This window comes from Chiloscyllium plagiosum, unplaced genomic scaffold (assembly GCF_037043375.1).
Source record: "Chiloscyllium plagiosum isolate Xiang-an unplaced genomic scaffold, Cpla_swu_hap1 HiC_scaffold_47, whole genome shotgun sequence".
NCBI lineage: Eukaryota > Metazoa > Chordata > Chondrichthyes > Orectolobiformes > Hemiscylliidae > Chiloscyllium > Chiloscyllium plagiosum.
Window position 1 is genome coordinate 13671946 of NW_028270185.1, and position 17474 is coordinate 13689419.

Consider the following 17474-nt stretch of genomic DNA (forward strand, 5'->3'; position numbering starts at 1 on the left):
GATAGTGTTTTGTGAAGTGGTGACAAATTTGGTTTGGGTCTTTGGGCCTTTCCCCATTTCTATGAGTTCCTCTTTCTTAAAAGAACAACCAATAAAGTAAGCACACATCTCAAACAGACTGACAGTGTAGTCCAGAATTAGACTTTGCTCTGATGTATTTCTCTACACTAGAACATGGATAACACTTCATAAGGTTAATAGGCCGTGAAGCAATACACTAAAAACATATAAAGTGCTTCAGATATTTATTTTTCTTTTGCTTTTATTTTTCCAAGTCCTGAATCAGAAGATTGTGGCTTCAATTCCTATTCCAGAACTCATAAATCTATGGTGACACTTCAAATACAGTATTGACGTTGTGCTGTCTTTTAGATGAGTTGGTGAAAGGATAGAACATAAAGGGACAGCAATAAAAAAAAACTCTGATAAAATCTGGAATACTACGTACAACTCTGGGCACCACACCGAAGAAAAAGTATATTTGGAAGGTGATAGGGAAGATCCACAACCAGATCATTGAAACCGAGAAAAAAGGAGTAGGAGTAGGCTATTAAATATGATCATACCATGTTCCCACTTTAGCCTCATACCTTTTGATCCTTTTCGTTCTAAAAACTATATCCTCCTTGAGAGCATTCAATGTTTTGACCTCAACCCCTTTCTATGGTAGAAGATTCCACAAGCTCATCACTCTCTGGGTGAAGAAATTTCCCCTTATCTCAGACCTAAAAATATCTAACTCATATCGTTAGGCTATGACTTCTGGTTCTTGACTCCCTAGTCATCAGAAACAGCCTTCCTGCATTTATCATGTTCAGTCCTGTTCGAATTTTATAGGTTTCTATGAAAATCCAACTTCATTCTTCTAAACTCCAGTGAAAATAGCCCTAACTGATCCAGTCTTTCCTCATACATCAGTCCTGCCATCCCAGGAATCAGTCTGGTATACCTTTGTTGCACTCCTTCCATAGCCAGAACATCCTTCCTTGGATAAAGAGACCAAAATTGCTCACAGTGCTCCAGGTATGGCCTCACCAAGGCCCTGTACAATTGCAGCAAGATATCCTAATCCAGCATTCCAATCTTCTTGCAATGAAGGCCAACATAACATTCTTCAATGCCTGCTCCACTTGCATGCTTACTTCCAATGACTGGTGTTCTAGGATACCAAGTTTCTTTGCACCTCTCACTTTCCCAATCTATTGCTATTCAGATAATAATCTGCCTTCCTGTTTTGCTACCAAAGTAGATAATCTCACATTATTCACATTATATATCAACAGGCATGCATTTCACCATTCACTCAATTTGTCCAAATCACAATGAAGCATCTCTGCATCCTCCTCACTGTTTACCCTCCCACTCAGCTTTGTGTCATCTGCAAACTTGGAGATATTACATTTAGTTTCCTCATTAAATCATGAATACATATTGTGAATAGCTGGTTCCAAGCACTCATCTCTGCAGTACTGGCTGCTACTTGTTTATTCCTACTCTTTGTTTCTTGTCTGTAGTTCTCCACCCAGTTCTCTATCCATGTCAGTACACTGCCTTCAATCCCATGTGATTTAATTACATGTTAATTTCTTATGTGGCACCTTATCGAAAGCCCTCTGAAAGTCCAAGCAAACCACCTTGACTGGTTCCTGATATCAACTCTACCAGTTACATCCTTGGAAAATTCAAGTAGATGTATAAAACATGGTTTCCCTTTCATAAATCCTTGCTGACTTTGCCCAATCCTGTTATTGTTTAGCAAGTGCTCTGCTAATAAATCTTTTATAATGGACTCCATGTCTCCATTGGTTGGATTATGAGGAGAGACCACATAAACTAGGTTTGTATTCCCTGCAGCATAGGAGGTTCAGGAGTGAGTGATTTAATGAGACTTTTGTTATGAACTGAGTTACGGGACAAATCAGATTCCTGAATGAAATCTGGCTTGATCGATTTTTGTTTTGTTTCGTTCGTTAATGTAGTGGTTTGTCACTGAGACATTGTTACATAAGGCTGTAATTTTTAAACAACTGAACATAAGTTGATTACACAAAAGAAAAACAATAGATTAAGCCATCTAAATATATACAACAAAATGATCTCCAAAACACACAGCACACACAATTTTGACCTGTTTCCCAACACTGGACTCAAGTCATCTCAGCTCCTTGGGATTCTACCTAACTGCCTCCTGACAGTTTCCTTAACTTGGACTGTGGAGACAATTCAATGAGTCATTTCCAAATTGGCTGACATGAACTTTTCACAAATCTGATAGCCCAAACATTGTCAGTTTTAATAACCCTCCAGGATTCTAATCAAAATACCACGAGTGTATCCGCCTCAATGTACTGCCCAACAATCTTATTTCAACCATTACCAAAGAAAGCATTGCTGATCAGTATTGCATTGGTATTTGAGAGATTGTATTGTATACAAATGCCATGGTTTCCAACATTACAACAATTAATATGTTTTGAAGGTACATATTTGGTTGTAAGATGTGTTCGGACGTCCTGTGGTTTTGGAAGGTGCTATGAAAATGTGACATCTTGCTTCCAGTCCTGAGTTAGCTAAGCAGCTCATTATGATATGTTGGGGACTCTACTGACCAGTTGCTCTGTTGTTTAACACTGATGACCACAACTGATGACAATGATCCCATCATGACATATTGCTGTCAACAATGCTGGTTCCTGTTATGAACTGGTTCAGAATGTAACTTCCTGTTTACTTGTTTATTGTTGTAATGGAAGCTTGTTGTTGTAAGAGAGCTATTAGCAACTGTTCCACTGCTGCAGTTTGTACTGAGTGGGTTGATGTCTGAGTTGTAGTGAGGGGGCTGGATTGCTAGACTATTAACCAACATCTATTAAAAGGAGAAAGGGTTTGAAATCATTGGCATACCCCAAAAGTGCATCAGATTAAAACTCAATGTTTTCACTGTCGTTAACATTGTTAAAAGTTCATTCCTGACCTCATATCCGCAATGCGGTCAGTGTACAGACTGGAACCATCTCCAGTCTGGTGCACTGACAGCCTCCAGATGACATACAGTCCAGGCGAAGAGTGTGGTTGAGCTGGTACCTATGAATGTACCTTTATGGGATCAGCCTCGAGGGATCCATTTGTCATCCTGTGCTTTGAAAACTGCCTGCAACATGCATGGCATACACTGTGGACAGCCACCACTAAAATTACACTACCTGGTGGATCTCTCCTCAGGCATGTGGAAATGCAGTGGACCAAATGCTGGTTCAAAGGCAGCATCCTGGCAATGCTAGGTTGCCATAACTATAATAACTGATTAAGGGTTTCTGCCCAAAAAATTGATTTTTCCTGCTCCTCGGATGCTGCCTGACCTGCTGTGCTTTTCCAGCACCACTCTAATCTTGATTCTGATCTCCAGCATCTGCAATCCTCACTTTCGCCTAGAGAACTTTCAAAAGTTGATTGGGGGCGAATGTTGGCAGGGAAAGGGACAGTTGGAAAATGGGAAGCCTTGAAAAATTAGATAATGAGTCCAGAGACAGTATATTCCTGTTAGGGTGCAGGGCAAGGCTTGTAGATATAGGGAATGCTGGATGACTAGAGAAATTGGGGTTTTTGTCAAGAATAAGAAGGAAGCGTATGTCAGAAATAGACAGCAGAGATTGAGTGAATCCCTAGAAGTGTATAAAGGCAGTAGGAGTATACGTACAAGGAAATCAGGAGAGCAAAAAGGGGACATGAGATAGCTTTACCAAATGTGGTTAAGGAGAATCCAAAGGCATTCTATAATTACATTAAGGACAACTAGGGAGACAAAAGGGCCCCTTAAGAATCAGCAAGGCTTCTATATATGTGGAACCACGGGAGATGAGAGAGATACTAAACAAGAAGTTTGGGTGATATGGGTGATAGAGAACATGGGGAAATAAATAGTGACATCTTGAACAATGTCCATATTACAGAGGAGGTGGTGTTGGATGTCTTAAAATGCAGAGACGTGGATAAATCCCGGGATCCATTCAGGAGAACCCTAGAACTCTGTGGGAAGCTAGACCCCTTGCTGAGATATTTGTATCATTGATAGCCACAGGTGAGGTGCCAGAAGACTGGAGATTCTCTAATATTGTGCCACTATTTGAAAAAGATGGTAAGGAAAAGCCAGGGAACTATAGACCGGTAAGCCTGACATCGGTGGTGGGCAAGTTATTGGAGGGAATCCTGAGGACAGGATTTACACGAACTTGGAAAGGAAAGGACTGTTTAAGGATAGCCAGTATGATTCTGTGCATGGGATATCATGCCTCACTGACTTAATTGAGTTTATTAAAGAAGTAACGAACAGGATTGATGAGGGCAGAGTGGTGGACATGATCTATATGGACTACAGTAAGGTGTTCCTCATGGTAGACTGACGAGCAAGATTAGATCATTTAGAATACATGGAGAACTAGACATTTGGATACAAAATTGGCTCAATGGTAGAAGACCCAGGGCGGTGGTGGAGGGTTGTTTTTCAGACTGGAGACCTGTGCTACAATGATCGGTGCTGGATTCACTGCTTTTTGTCATTTATATAAATGATTTGGATGTGAACATTGGAGGTACAGTTAGTAAGTTTGCAGGTGACACCAAAATTGGAGGTGTAGTGGACAGCGAAGAAGATTACAATGGGTTCTTGATTAGATGGGCCAATGGGCTGAGGAGAGACAGATGGAGTTTAACTAAGATAAATGTGAGGTGCTGCATTTGGAAAGGCAAATCAGAGCACTTCTACATTTAATGATAAGGTCCTGGGAAGTGATGCTGAATAAAGAGACCTTGGAGTGCAGGTTCATAGTTCATTGAAAGTAGAATTGCATGTAGAAGGCATTTGGTAAGCTTGCCTTCATTGGTCAGTGCACTGAGTATAGGAGTTGGGATGACATGTTGTAGCTGTATAGGTCATTGTTTAGGCCACTTTTGGAATATTGCTGGCAATTCTGGTCTCCCTGCTCTAGGAATAATGTCGTGCGGTAAAGACAAGCCAGGGAACTATAGACTGGTGAGCCTGATCTCGGCGGTGGGCAAGTTGTTGGAGGGAATCCTGAGGGACAGGATGTACATGTATTTGGAAAGGCAAGGACTGATTCAGGATAGTCAACATGGCTTTGTGCGTGGGAAATCATGTCTCACAAACTTGATTGAGTTTTTTGAAGAAGTAACAAAGAAGATTGATGAGGGCAGAGCAGTAGATGTGATCCATATGAACTTCAGTAAGGCGTTCGACAAGGTTCCCCATGGGAGACTGATTAGCAAGGTTAGATCTCAGGGAATACAGGGAGAAGTAGCCATTTGGATACAGAACTGGCTCAAAGGTAGAAGACAGAGGGTGGTGGTGGAGGGTTCAGACGGGAGGCCTGTGACCAGTGCTGGGCCCTCTACTTTTTGTCATTTACATAAATGATTTGGATGCAAACATAAGAGGTACAGTTAGTAAGTTTGCAGATGACACCAAAATTGCAGGTGTAGTGGACAGCGAAGAGGGTTTCCTCAGATTACAACAGGATCTGGACCAGATGGGCCAATGGGCTGAGAAGTGGCAGATGGAGTTTAATTCAGATAAATGCGAGGTGCTGCATTTTGCGAAAGCAAATCTTAGTAGGACATATACATTTAATGGTAAGGTCCTAGGGAGTGTTGCTGAACAAAGAGACCTTGGAGTGCAGGTTCATAGCTCCTTGAAAGTGGAGTCGCAGGTAGATAGGATAGTGAAGAAGGCATTTGGTATGCTTTCGTTTATTGGTCAGAGTACCGAGTACAGGAGTTGGGAGGTCATGTTGCGGCTGTACAGGACATTGGTTAGGTCACTCTTGGAATATTGCATGCAATTCTGGTCTCCTTCCTATCGGAAAGATGTTGTGAAAGTTGAAAGGGTTCAGAAAAGATTTACAAGGATGTTGCCAGGGTTGGAGGATTTGAGCTACAGGGAGAGGATGAACAGGGGCTATTTTCCCTGGAGTGTCGGAGGCTGAGGGGTGACCTTATCGAGGTTTACCTTGGGGTCAGGGAGTCCAGAACTAGAGGATATAGGTTTAGTTTGAGAGGGGAAAGATATGAAAGATATGCAGAAGGTGGTACGTGTATGGAGTGAACTGCCAGAGTAAGTGGTGGAGGCTGGTACAATTGCAACATTTAAGAGGCATTTGGATGGGTATATGAATATGAAGGGTTTGGAGGGATATGGGTCGGGTGCTGGCAGGTGGGACTAGATTGGGTTGGGATATCTGGTCGGCATGGACAGGCTGGACCGAAGGGTCTGTTTCCATACTGTACATCTGTGATTCTATGATTCTAAAACTTGAAAGGGTTTAGAAAAGATTCAGAAGGATGTTGTTAGGATCGGAGGGTTTGCGTTAAAGGTAGGGGCTGAATAGGCTGGGGCTATTTTCCTTGGAGTATGAGAAGCTGAGGGGCGACCTTATAGACACTTATAAAATGATGAGGGGTGTGGAAAGGGTGAATAGCCAAGGTCTTTTCCTTGGTGTGGGGAGTCCAGAACTAGAGGTCATAGGTTTAAAGTGAGAGGAGAAAGATTTAAAAGGGATCTAACAGGCAACTCTTTCATGCAGAGGGTGATGCATGTCTGGAATGAGCTGTCAGAGGAAGTGGTAGAGGCTGGTACAATAACAAAACTTAAAAGACATCTTGATATATATGAATAGGAAGTGTTTAGAGGGATATGGGCCAAGTGCTGGCAAATGGGACTAGATTAATTAGGATATCTGGTCAGCATGGACGAGTTGGACCGAAGGGTCTGTTTCTGTGCTGTAGAATTTTAAGACTCTGTGACTCTTAAGTCAGAAGGCACCGTGAGCAAAATGTTAATTTCTGTGGTCAGATTGAATCTTGAGCTCGTTGTCCAAATCTGAAAGAAAGAAACTTTCACAACTTTTGCACAACCCCAAACTGCTTTTTGGCCAATAAATACTTTTGAGGGATAGTCACCTTTGTCATGTAGAAAACACAGCTGAACCTTTGCACAGCAAGCTCCCACAAACAGCAATGTGATAATAACTACATAATCGTTATTGTAATCTTGGTTGAGGGATGAACATTGACCAGAGAAAACTGCCATGTTTTTCTCAAAAGATTGCCTCACGATTTCTTGTGTCTACTTGAGAGGGCAGTTGGATACTAAGCTTAATGTCACATCTGAAAGACCATATCCTGGCAACAGTGTAGTATTCCATGCAGTGCTGGAGTTCCAGCATCAAATTTGTCCTCCAGTCTCTAGAGTGTAGCTTGAATCTTCTGATGTAGAGACTTTTGGGATGGCTATGCTCCATGCCAAGTGGAGGGGGCAGGTTTACGACCGGGTAATTGAGATTCAGGGTCTGGAGCTCCTTCCAGAAGTGAAACTGTCATTGTAAATCTGATGGTGAGAAGTACTGGTCAGAGGCACTGAAGGTCATCAATCTATTGGGCTGGTACAAACCAAAGATCAACATCCCATCTATTATGTGTGCACGGGTGTGTGGACTAGCCATTCATCCCAGTTATTGAGTCTGAGTAATGCTGAAGTCATTGATGACTCATTCTCAGTCAAGTGTTGCCCCACAGACATTAGCTTAACCTTTAGCTGTTGGTTTGCAAGTTCACACATCAGTCTGACAACCACACCAGTTTACATGTGGAATGGAACAGTGAATGGACTCTATCGGTTTCAATCATGAAATAAACAATTTCCTACAGCATTGATATCGCACTCAATGCAATGTAAAACTCTGTACACCGTCCCATTAAATATCTCAGGGTAGATAGGGCACAGGTTAAATACAGAGCAAAGCTCCCTCTACATTTTACTGTCCCATTAAAGTGCTTACTGTGATATTTTTCTAAATCATTGAGGTGCTGGAGTGCATCTCAGTCTGGTAATATTACATTCTTTCACAAGACGTGTGAGATGGAAACCTTTTAATAAAATTCTTGTGTTTATCTTTAGGCAAGACACAAACAGACTGGGAATCTGGCTGCAGTAAAGCTCATCAAAATGGAACCCGGTAAGAATTTTGACTCAAGCATTGACACAGCAATTCCTTGTCTCTCAGACAGAATCCAGTATATGTTCCAACAAATGACAAACTCGTGGGCTCAGGGAACAGCTCAATTTCCAAATCAGCATAATGTCTGTTGACTTATCCCATCCGGCTGAACATCAACTGCACTGATCATTTTGTGATCACTGACCTAATTTGTTTCCTGATCCTGGATTGTTTTGATTTTAAGTTCTCACCTTTGCTTTAAAATCCCTCTGTGGTCGTACTCCTCCCAATCTCTGTAACCTGCTCTATCTTTACAACCCTCCAAATATCTGCACTCTTCCAATTCTGGTCTCATACATAGACAATAGACAGTAGGTGCAGGAGTAGGCCATTTTGCCCTTCGAGCCAGCACCACCGTTCATTATGATCATGGCTGATCATCCTCAATCAGTATCCTGTTGCTGCCTTATCCCCATAATCCTTGATTCCACTATCTTTAAGAGCTCTATCCAACTCTTTCTTGAAAGTATCCAGAGACTTGGCCTTCTGGGGCAGAGCATTCCATACACCCACCGCTCTCTGGGTGAAGAAGTTTCTCCTCAACTCTGTTCTAAGTGGCCTACCCCTTATTTTTAAACTGTGTCCTCTGGTTCGGGACTCATTCTTCAGTGGAAACATGCTTCCTGCCTCCAGAGTGTCCAATCCTTTAATAATCTTAAATGTCTCAATCAGATCCCCTCTCAGCCTTCTAAACTCACACGTATACAAGCCTGTTACAATTAAACCTGTTGGACTATAACCTGGTGTTGTGTGATTTTTAACTTTGTACACCCCTGTCCAACACTGGCATCTCCAAATCATGTATACAAGCCCAGTCGCTCCAATCTTTCAGCATAAGATAGTCCCGCCATTCCAGGAATTGACCTCATGAACCTATGCTGCACTCCCTCAATAGCCAGGATGTCTTTCCTCAAATTTGGAGACCAAAACTGCGCGCACTACTCCAGGTGCGGTCTCACCAGAGCCCTGTATAGCTGCAGAAGGACTTCTTTGCTTCTATACTCAATTCCTCTTGTTATGAAGGCCAGCATGCTATTAGCTTTCTTCACTGCCTGCAGTACCTGCATGCTTGCTTTCATTGACTGATGTACAGGAACACCTAGATCTCGTCGTACTGCCCCCTTACCTAACTTGACTCCATTTAGGTAATGATCTACCTTCCTGTTCTTGCCACCAAAGTGGATAACCATATATTTATCCACATTAAACTGCATCTGCCATGCATCCGTCCACTCACCTAACCTGTCCAGGTCACCCTGTATTCTCCTAACATCCTCTTCACATTTCACCCTGCCACCCAGCTTTGTGTCATCAGCAAATTTACTAATATTACTTTTAATACCTTCATCTATATCATTAATGTACATTATAAAAAGCTGTGGTCCCAGCACTGATCCCTGCGGCACACCACTGGTCACCATCTGCCATTCTGAAAGGGAGCCGTTTATCACTACTCTTTGTTGCCTGTCAGCCAAACAATTTTCAATCCATGTCAGTATTTTGTCCCTAATACCATGTGCCCTAATTTTGCTTTCTACCCTCCAATGTGGGACTTTATCAAAGGCTTTCTGAAAGTCCAGGTATACTACATCCACTTGTCCATCTTCAGAGTTACATCCTCAAAAAATTCCAGAAGATTAGTCAAGCATGATTTCCCCATCATAAATCCATGCTGACTCTGACCTATCCTGTTACTGCTATCCAGATATCGTAATTTCGTCCTTTATAATTGACTCCAGCATTTTTCCCACCACTGAGGTCAGACTAACTGGTCTATAATTCTCTGTTTTCTCTCTCCCTCCTTTCTTAAACAGTGGGAGAACATTAGCCACCTTCCAATCTGCAGGAACTATATAACATTGGAAAATGATCACCAATGCATCCACGATTTTTAGAGCCACCTCCTTCAGTACCCTGGGATGCAGACCATCAGGCCCCGGGGACTTATCAGCCTATATACATATCCTTGATTTTAATCACTTCTCTCCACAATTTCTTGAGCCACTGACTCACTCTGTTTGGTTTTAGGCTTCCATTCTTCTGCCCCTTTATGCTGTAAGGAAAACTGCTGACTTTACATAATACTGCACAATGCTGACTGGTGTCCACCATCTTTCAGTAATCATGAACTGGGTGCCACAAAATTCTCATCTACTCCTGATATTATCCCAAGGGTAGGGCTTTTTGAAAAAACTGCTTTGTGCAAGTGCATATTCATAGCATGCAAATGTATTTTAAGTACAAACCTGTCACAGGCTGGTGAAATACTCATCATGCTGGAGACACCTCTACATCTCATAACACAATCAGGAAACTTAAATTTCATATCCAATCTGATTAAAATACCCCATATTCCATGCTTCCTGCTGTCGTAAATTCCATAATATCTCCCCTATTGTGTGTGTGATAGGATGAAACTGTGTGGGTTACAGTGAAGACCATGCCATGGGATACAGTGACACAATGCATAGGATATGATTACACTGTGTGCGAGATATGATAGCACAGTGATTCTTTTATATTCATTTGTGGGCGTCACCGGCTGGTCAGCATTTAATGCCGATCCCTAGTTGCCCTTGAGAAGGTGGTGGCTCCTTGATCTGCTGTGGGTTGACACATAATGCCATTAGGGAAGGAAATCCAGGATTTTGACCCAGCCACCGTGAAGGACTTTTCCAAGTCAGGACAGTGAGGGGGATGGGGGGGGGGGTGGTGGCGAACAAGGGCAGGTGGTGGGGTTCCAGTGTACCTGCTGCCCTTGTCCTTTTGGATGGAAGTGGTTGTGGGTTTGAAAAGTGCTATCTGAGGATCTTGGGTGAATTCTTGTAGTGCCTGTTTAGATAGTACACACTGCTGCTACTGAGTGTCGGTGGTGAACGGAGTGGATGCTTGTAGATGTGGTGCCAATCGAACGGGCTGCTTTGTCCTGGACGGTGGCAAGCTTTTTCAGTGTTGTTGGAGCTGCACCCACCCAGGCAATTAGGGAGTATTCCATCGCACTCATGACTTGTAGATGATGGACAGGCTTTGGGGATTTCAGTGATGAGTTACTTGCTGCAATATTCCAAGCCTCTGACCTGCTTTTGTAGCCACTATGTTTATTTGGTGAGTCTAGTGAGTTTCTGGTTGATGGTTACCATGAGAATGTTGATAGTGGGGATTCAGTGATTGTAACACCATTAAATGTCAAGGGGCGGTGATTAGATTGTCTCTTATTGCTGATGGTCGTAGCCTGGCATTTGTGTGGCCCGAATGCTACTCACAATTTGTCAGCCCAAGCCTGGATATTGACCAGACCTTGTTGCATTTGAATATGGACTGCTTCAGTATCTAAGGAGTCGCAAGTGGTGCTGAATGTTGTGCAATTATCAGTGAACATCCCACTTATGATGGAGGGAAGGTGAATGATGAAGCAGTTGAAGATAGTTGGGCCCAGAATACTACCCTGGGAACACCTGAGGATAATGTACAGTGGCACATTGTGTGGGATATAATAACATTGGGTATGGGTTACAGTGGTGCAGGGTATGGGAAACATTAGAACTGCATGGATTACAATAGCACTCTGCATTGGTTACCATGGTTTACAATGGCACTGTGCATGGGATCCAGTACCACTGTACATATGACATAACAACATTGTGTGTAAGGGAAGGTAACGTTGTGTGGGTTACAATGACTGTGGACACAATACAGAGTGTGTGGGTTACAATGGCAGAGTGTATAGGATAAGATTAATCTGTGTTTGAGGTACAATCAGGCTAACTTGTGAGATAAACAGATGTCACGGACTCAATGTCCTTCTATGTCACTGACATTTTAAAAGTTTTTTTATTGATTATTCTTTTAGAATTAGAGCTGACTACTTTTTAATATTTGGATTGTTTTCAAATTCTCAGTCGAGTCTGTTACTTTCACTATGATACAAGTTTCACAGGCACCAGTCACATTTCAATTCTCCGACCCAAGTTGGGAATTTTAGTTATTAACTGAAGACAGTATAGAATCAAGGGGCTGTTTTATCACATGGGGCATCACAGTTCAACCTAAACTTTTCCTTAGCTGAATTCCACATCCAATTATGGTCAGTGGACAGTAATCAGGAAAAATGCATACCTGGTTAGGTCTCTCGTTTTCTAATCCTGGGTGATTGAAATGTATTGCAGCAAATCCTTACCCCGGTCCAATTCTGTACAAACTAACAATTGGCTTGGAGTCTACTTAAATGAGATTTGTTGTTGTCCAGGCAACTTTTAGGCCAGTTTACATCATTTTTGTCTGTTATTCATGATTTATATCTAGAACACTGTGGCTATCTTTATCTTCATCTCTGTCTCTCTCTATTTCCAACTGTCTTCTCATTCTGTTCAGCTATTACTCTTTCTCTGTAGCTATGATTCCTGCTCTGTGTATGTCTCTGTCCATCTCATTAACATTTCACTCCATTAAGGGTGCAGTATAACTGCAAGTTGCAGTTCTGTCTCTCTCTGTCTCTGTTGGCACTTCTATCTGTATCTCACTCGTTGTGTTTTCCATTCTGTTTCTGTTGCCGTCTGTCACTTCTTTTATTACCTCAGTGATACTTTTGCCATTGTTTGTTGTGTGTGTGTGTGTGTGTGTGTGTGTGTGTGTGTGTGTGTGTGTGTGTGTGTGTGTGTGTGTGTGTGTGTGAGAGAGAGAGAGACATGTCTGTATGTGTATGTATCTCTCCTGCTGTCAAAACCTTTGTTTCTGTCTGTATATTTCTATATATCGCTCTTTATATGTGTCCATCTTAATGTGTAGATCTGTGCATCTGTGTCTAGTTTTCTTTTTCTCTCTCTCTCTCTGACTTTGCATGTCTTTCTCATCTATGTACCTGTTTCTCTCTCTCTCTTCTCTCCCCCCCCCCCCCCCCCCCCAAGCCTGTGCAAAACTTTTAAAATATTTCGGCACATCATAGTCACTGTGTGTCTGTCTCTCATGTCCACTGACTCTTCATGCCACTGACCCTCAGTTCCCATGATCTGACTCAAAGCAATGTCTCTGGTGTGAATATTCTTGAGAGTAATTATTTGGCTGTGTTTTGAAGTGGTTTCTTGTGAGCCCTGTTTCAAAGCTTTAATCAATTTGCATGTGATGGTGCACTGAAAAGTAGAAATCACTTCCAGGAAATCTTACCCCCGGTGCTGTTTAACAATGAGATAAGATTATCGGTAAACAGGGCACCAGAATTCAGCAAAAAATAACCCACCAAAGGATTCTTGTATTTCATGTTAATAATGTAAGTGATTGCAAATCTCAGATGAGAAAACTGGCTTCAACAAATATGAAATTATTGATTCTGCTCCTTGTCAGTTTGCCTCAGGACTCTTGAGGGGAGGGAAAGGGAGGGGCACTTACTGTCATTTCTGATTATAATCCATAGATTTTGAGATGATCTGACAGAATAAGAAGTTGTTTTATACATTTGTTCAGGGGGTAAGGACATTACTGGCTGGATCAGCATTCATTGCCCATCCTGATTACTCTCGAGAAGGTGATAAATAGTAAGCTGCCATGAATCACCATAATCCACATCTAAAGATTATTGGAACAAAGCAAATTTCTTTATAAAAATATAAATGTCTCTTCAATAAGAAGATTGCGCTTTCCTCAGCAAGACTGAAGCATAAACCGGATAACTCCAGGAGTCTTCCAGTGATATCAGTCACTGATGGACATTCATCTAATTGGGAATTCCCATGAAAGCATAAACCTTTTTGGGCCAATTCATTCTGATCCTTCCCTCCATTTGCAATTTCTATTTTTCAGCATCCTGCGATTAGTTTTGATTTTATTTTGATATATCGTAACAGGAAGAGTAGGAGAAGGAGTAGATCACTTTTTTTAAAGTTCGTTCATGGCATATGAGTGTTGCTGGCAAGCTCAATGCTTATTCATTCCTAATTGCCTTTGAGAAGGTAGTGGTGGACTGCTTTCTTGAAGATGCACTTACATACATTGTAAGGAGGAGAGTTTCAGGATTTTGAACTAGGGATAGTGAAGGAGTGGCAATATCGTTGCAAGTCAGAAATATGGTTCATTTAGATCCAGCTCATTTTGATCCCTACCTCTGCATTTGCTGCTATCGGAATGCAATTGTTGTTGTTGTACACACAGCAATTCAGTTATGTTTTGAAGGAGTTCATGCTCTTTCACAAAATGTGAGAACAGAACTTCACACCTATCATTCCGAAAAAAAACGAGAGCAGATGTGAGATGAATATAAAAATGAAAGACTGTGGAGGACTGTGTAAGGAATCTGAAAGGCCTGACTACTAATCTGACAGTCTGTTGAGTTTCTGGTTTCTGTATTTTCATGCTATTCTCCCAATAAGAATATTATGATTAACGTTCTGACAGGGCGCGATGTAAATAATACTTTCACACCTATAACAAGCCTGACAAATATTTTTCCCTCTAACTTAAGACTGTTTTATGGTCTTCCAGAATTCCCATATGTAGGTGGGGGCAAGCGGGGTGGAATGGAAAAAGATGCTGACACCCATCCATTGAATTTCAAAGGAGCTTTGAATTACCCGAAGTGTAGGTCAGCACTGTAACTTCTACCTCATAGGTCGGAGCCACTGAAAAACTTGTTATAGCAAAAAATATATCATTTGAAATTGTCTACAAGGCAGCAGGCAGAATCAGATCAGCTATGATCTTACTGATTGATGCATCAGGGTTGAGGAGCAGAGTGATCTAATCCTTCTCCTACTCTTCCTGTTACGGCATATCAAAATAAAATCAAAACTATCGCAGGATGCTGAAAAATAGAAATTGCAAATGGAGCATTCCCCATATTCCCTGTAATCCTCTGGCTACATCTAAGTACCCCGATCATGGTGAGCTCCTTCACAAACTTGTTTTTTAAATTCTTGTGTGGGATGGGATATTTCTGACAAGGCCTGGTTGTCCTTGAATTGATTGTCTCTGTCGACCATTTCGGAGGGTATTAGGAGTCAACCATATTGCGTTAGGTCTGGAGTCATATGTACACCAGACCAAGTAAGGACAGTAGATTTTCTTCCCTGAAGGGTATTAGTAAACTGTTTTTACAAGAATTATTACATGATCACAAATAAACTAGCTTTTGGGGTGGCACAGTGGCTCAGTGGTTAGCAATGCTGCCTCACAGCACCAAGTTCCCAGGTTCAATTCCAGCCTCGGACAACCGTCTGTGTGGAGTTTGCACATTCTCCCAGTGTCTGTGAGATTTCCTCTGGGTGTTCTGGTTTCCTCCCACAATCCAAAGATGTGCAGGTCAAGTGAATTGACCATGCTAAATTGCCCATAATGTTAGGTGCATTAGTCAGAGGGAAATGGGTCTGGGTGGATTACTCTTCGGAGGGTCGGTGTGGACTGGTTGGGCCGAAGGGCCGGTTTCCACACTGTAGGGAATCTAATATAATCTAATCTTAATTCCAGATTTAACAGAGAATTCAGATTTCAACATCGACTATGGTAGAATTCAAACCCATGCTCCTACATCATTGTAACCTGGGTTTCTGGATTACTGGTCCAGTGAAATTACCACTAGCTCACTATGCCACCACCTCCCCTGAATCCGAACATTCTAAACTTGATCATTTCCAAGTGGCTTTGTTTGGACCACACAACATGAAAAAGGGGAAGAATCTGAGAAGGTCAGCACTGAAATAAACAGTGCTGCCAGAGCTGTTCATTGGATTCTGAGAGGGTACAGTAAAAGGATGAGAGCACATTTATCAGAGGCGCTCATATAAATCCAACCAGTGTACTGTGTGCAATTCTGCGCACTGGTAGGCCATGTCCAACGGCTGAGCTAGACTGGTTTAAAACAGGGAAGTGTAATTAGAATATATCCATCTCACAAGAGGCCAAGGTTTAATTGATCAAATGGCTTCTTTTTATATTGTAAGTTCCAGAATTCTAAATCTCAGAGGTGGAAGGTCAGTGTTTAATCCAGTGTCCGAGGTTAAATGCACAAGAAAATCTTTTTGCAAGAAGGGAAAATTTGGGGGCCCGTATTCACAGTTTGATCGGCAGAGAATGGCTGAGGTCTCCACCCATTGAGATAAAATTTGCTGTACAAAAAGGCAATGCTAATGAGTTTTGCATGTGAGAAACAGTACTGCTTTCATGTGGTCAGGCTGCTTCCTGGTTGCTATGGCAGCTTAAAGGCCTACTTTCTCTGTGTGCATCCGCCGCATGTGGGCAGAGGCCTGTGGTGGGTTGCAGCCCAGCCTGAAGCTTTGCAAGTGCAGCAGGCTGCCGTCACTGCGCCTCCAGGGATGCAGCAAGATGCTGACAGTCAGGTGGAGGAATTCCTTTTCCACAAGCTATCAGCTCCCTCAGGTTCAGTGGAAGAGATGGAAGAAATAAGAAAATCCTCTTTGTACATGAGAAATAATGTAGGTCAGAGAGCAAGGAATTTGGAAGGGGAAGGGGAAGGGATGAGATGAGTCAGGTACACAGCATGAGTGCAGAATCAGAAGCTTTTTCTGCACATTCACTGTATCTCACTCACTTCACTTTGTTAATCAACTTCAAAGTTTCCAACCAATTAAGGTATCAATTATTAGCTTCAGCATGAGGCTTAAAAATATTAAACACTGACAATTGGTCCTGAGCAGACTGGAGTCTGGTGCATGGCTGTGAGGAAAAGGTGCTAATTTGTTTTCTTTCCTTCATTTAAAGTATTAATTTTTGTGTATATCCAGGTCATTGTAGTTGTTTATGCATCATGGGAGTCATTCAATGGTCAATAAACTGCTTGTAAATTTTAGATTTCCAAGAAGCAAAAACTCCAAGATAAAATGCCTGATTTTCTTTGTTATTGTGTTTCACCTATTGGAGCGGCACAGTGGCTCAGTGGTTAGCACTGCTGCCTCACAGTGCCAGGGACCCAGGTTCGATCCCAGCCTCGGGTGACTGTCTGTGTGGAGTTTGCACATTCTCTGTGTCTAAATGGGTTTCCTCCAGGTGCTCTGGTTTCCTCCCACAGTCCAAAAATGTGCAGTTCAGGTGAACTGGCCATGCTAAATTGCCCGTAGTGTTAAGTGCATTAGTTAGGGTAATGTGGAGAATGGGTCTGGGTGAGTTACTCTTCAGAGGGTCAGTGTGGACTTGTTGGGCTGAAGGGCCTGTTTCCATACTGTAGGGAATCTAATCTAATCTAACCTGTGTGACATCTCAAATGTGATGTCTGGAGTGTGACATCTCAGGTGTGATGTCTATGCAATGCTTGTGTTATGATCAGTCACCCAATTTCTCAATGATCCTGGATGGGATATTCCCAAATGGTTATATTCCTGATGAACAGGGATGAACTGGCTCTTTTTCTTAATTCAAGCCTTTCTTTTGTTGTTCACAACAAGGTTAATTTGAGAATTCCTTCTC

At 42.1% G+C, this 17474-nt stretch overlaps 1 protein-coding gene across 5 annotated transcripts in view; it reads left to right on the forward strand.

The window, feature by feature from the left end:
- The window catches only part of LOC122542857 (mitogen-activated protein kinase kinase kinase kinase 5-like), a 130556-nt gene that overhangs the window by 21978 nt on the left and 91104 nt on the right, over positions 1 to 17474 (forward strand). For all 5 annotated transcript variants that reach the window (XM_043680955.2, XM_043680957.2, XM_087984049.1 and 2 more), the window contains exon 2: positions 7970 to 8027. In XM_043680955.2, coding sequence (XP_043536890.2) covers positions 7970 to 8027 — 58 coding nt within the window. The remainder of the gene's footprint in view (positions 1 to 7969; positions 8028 to 17474) is intronic.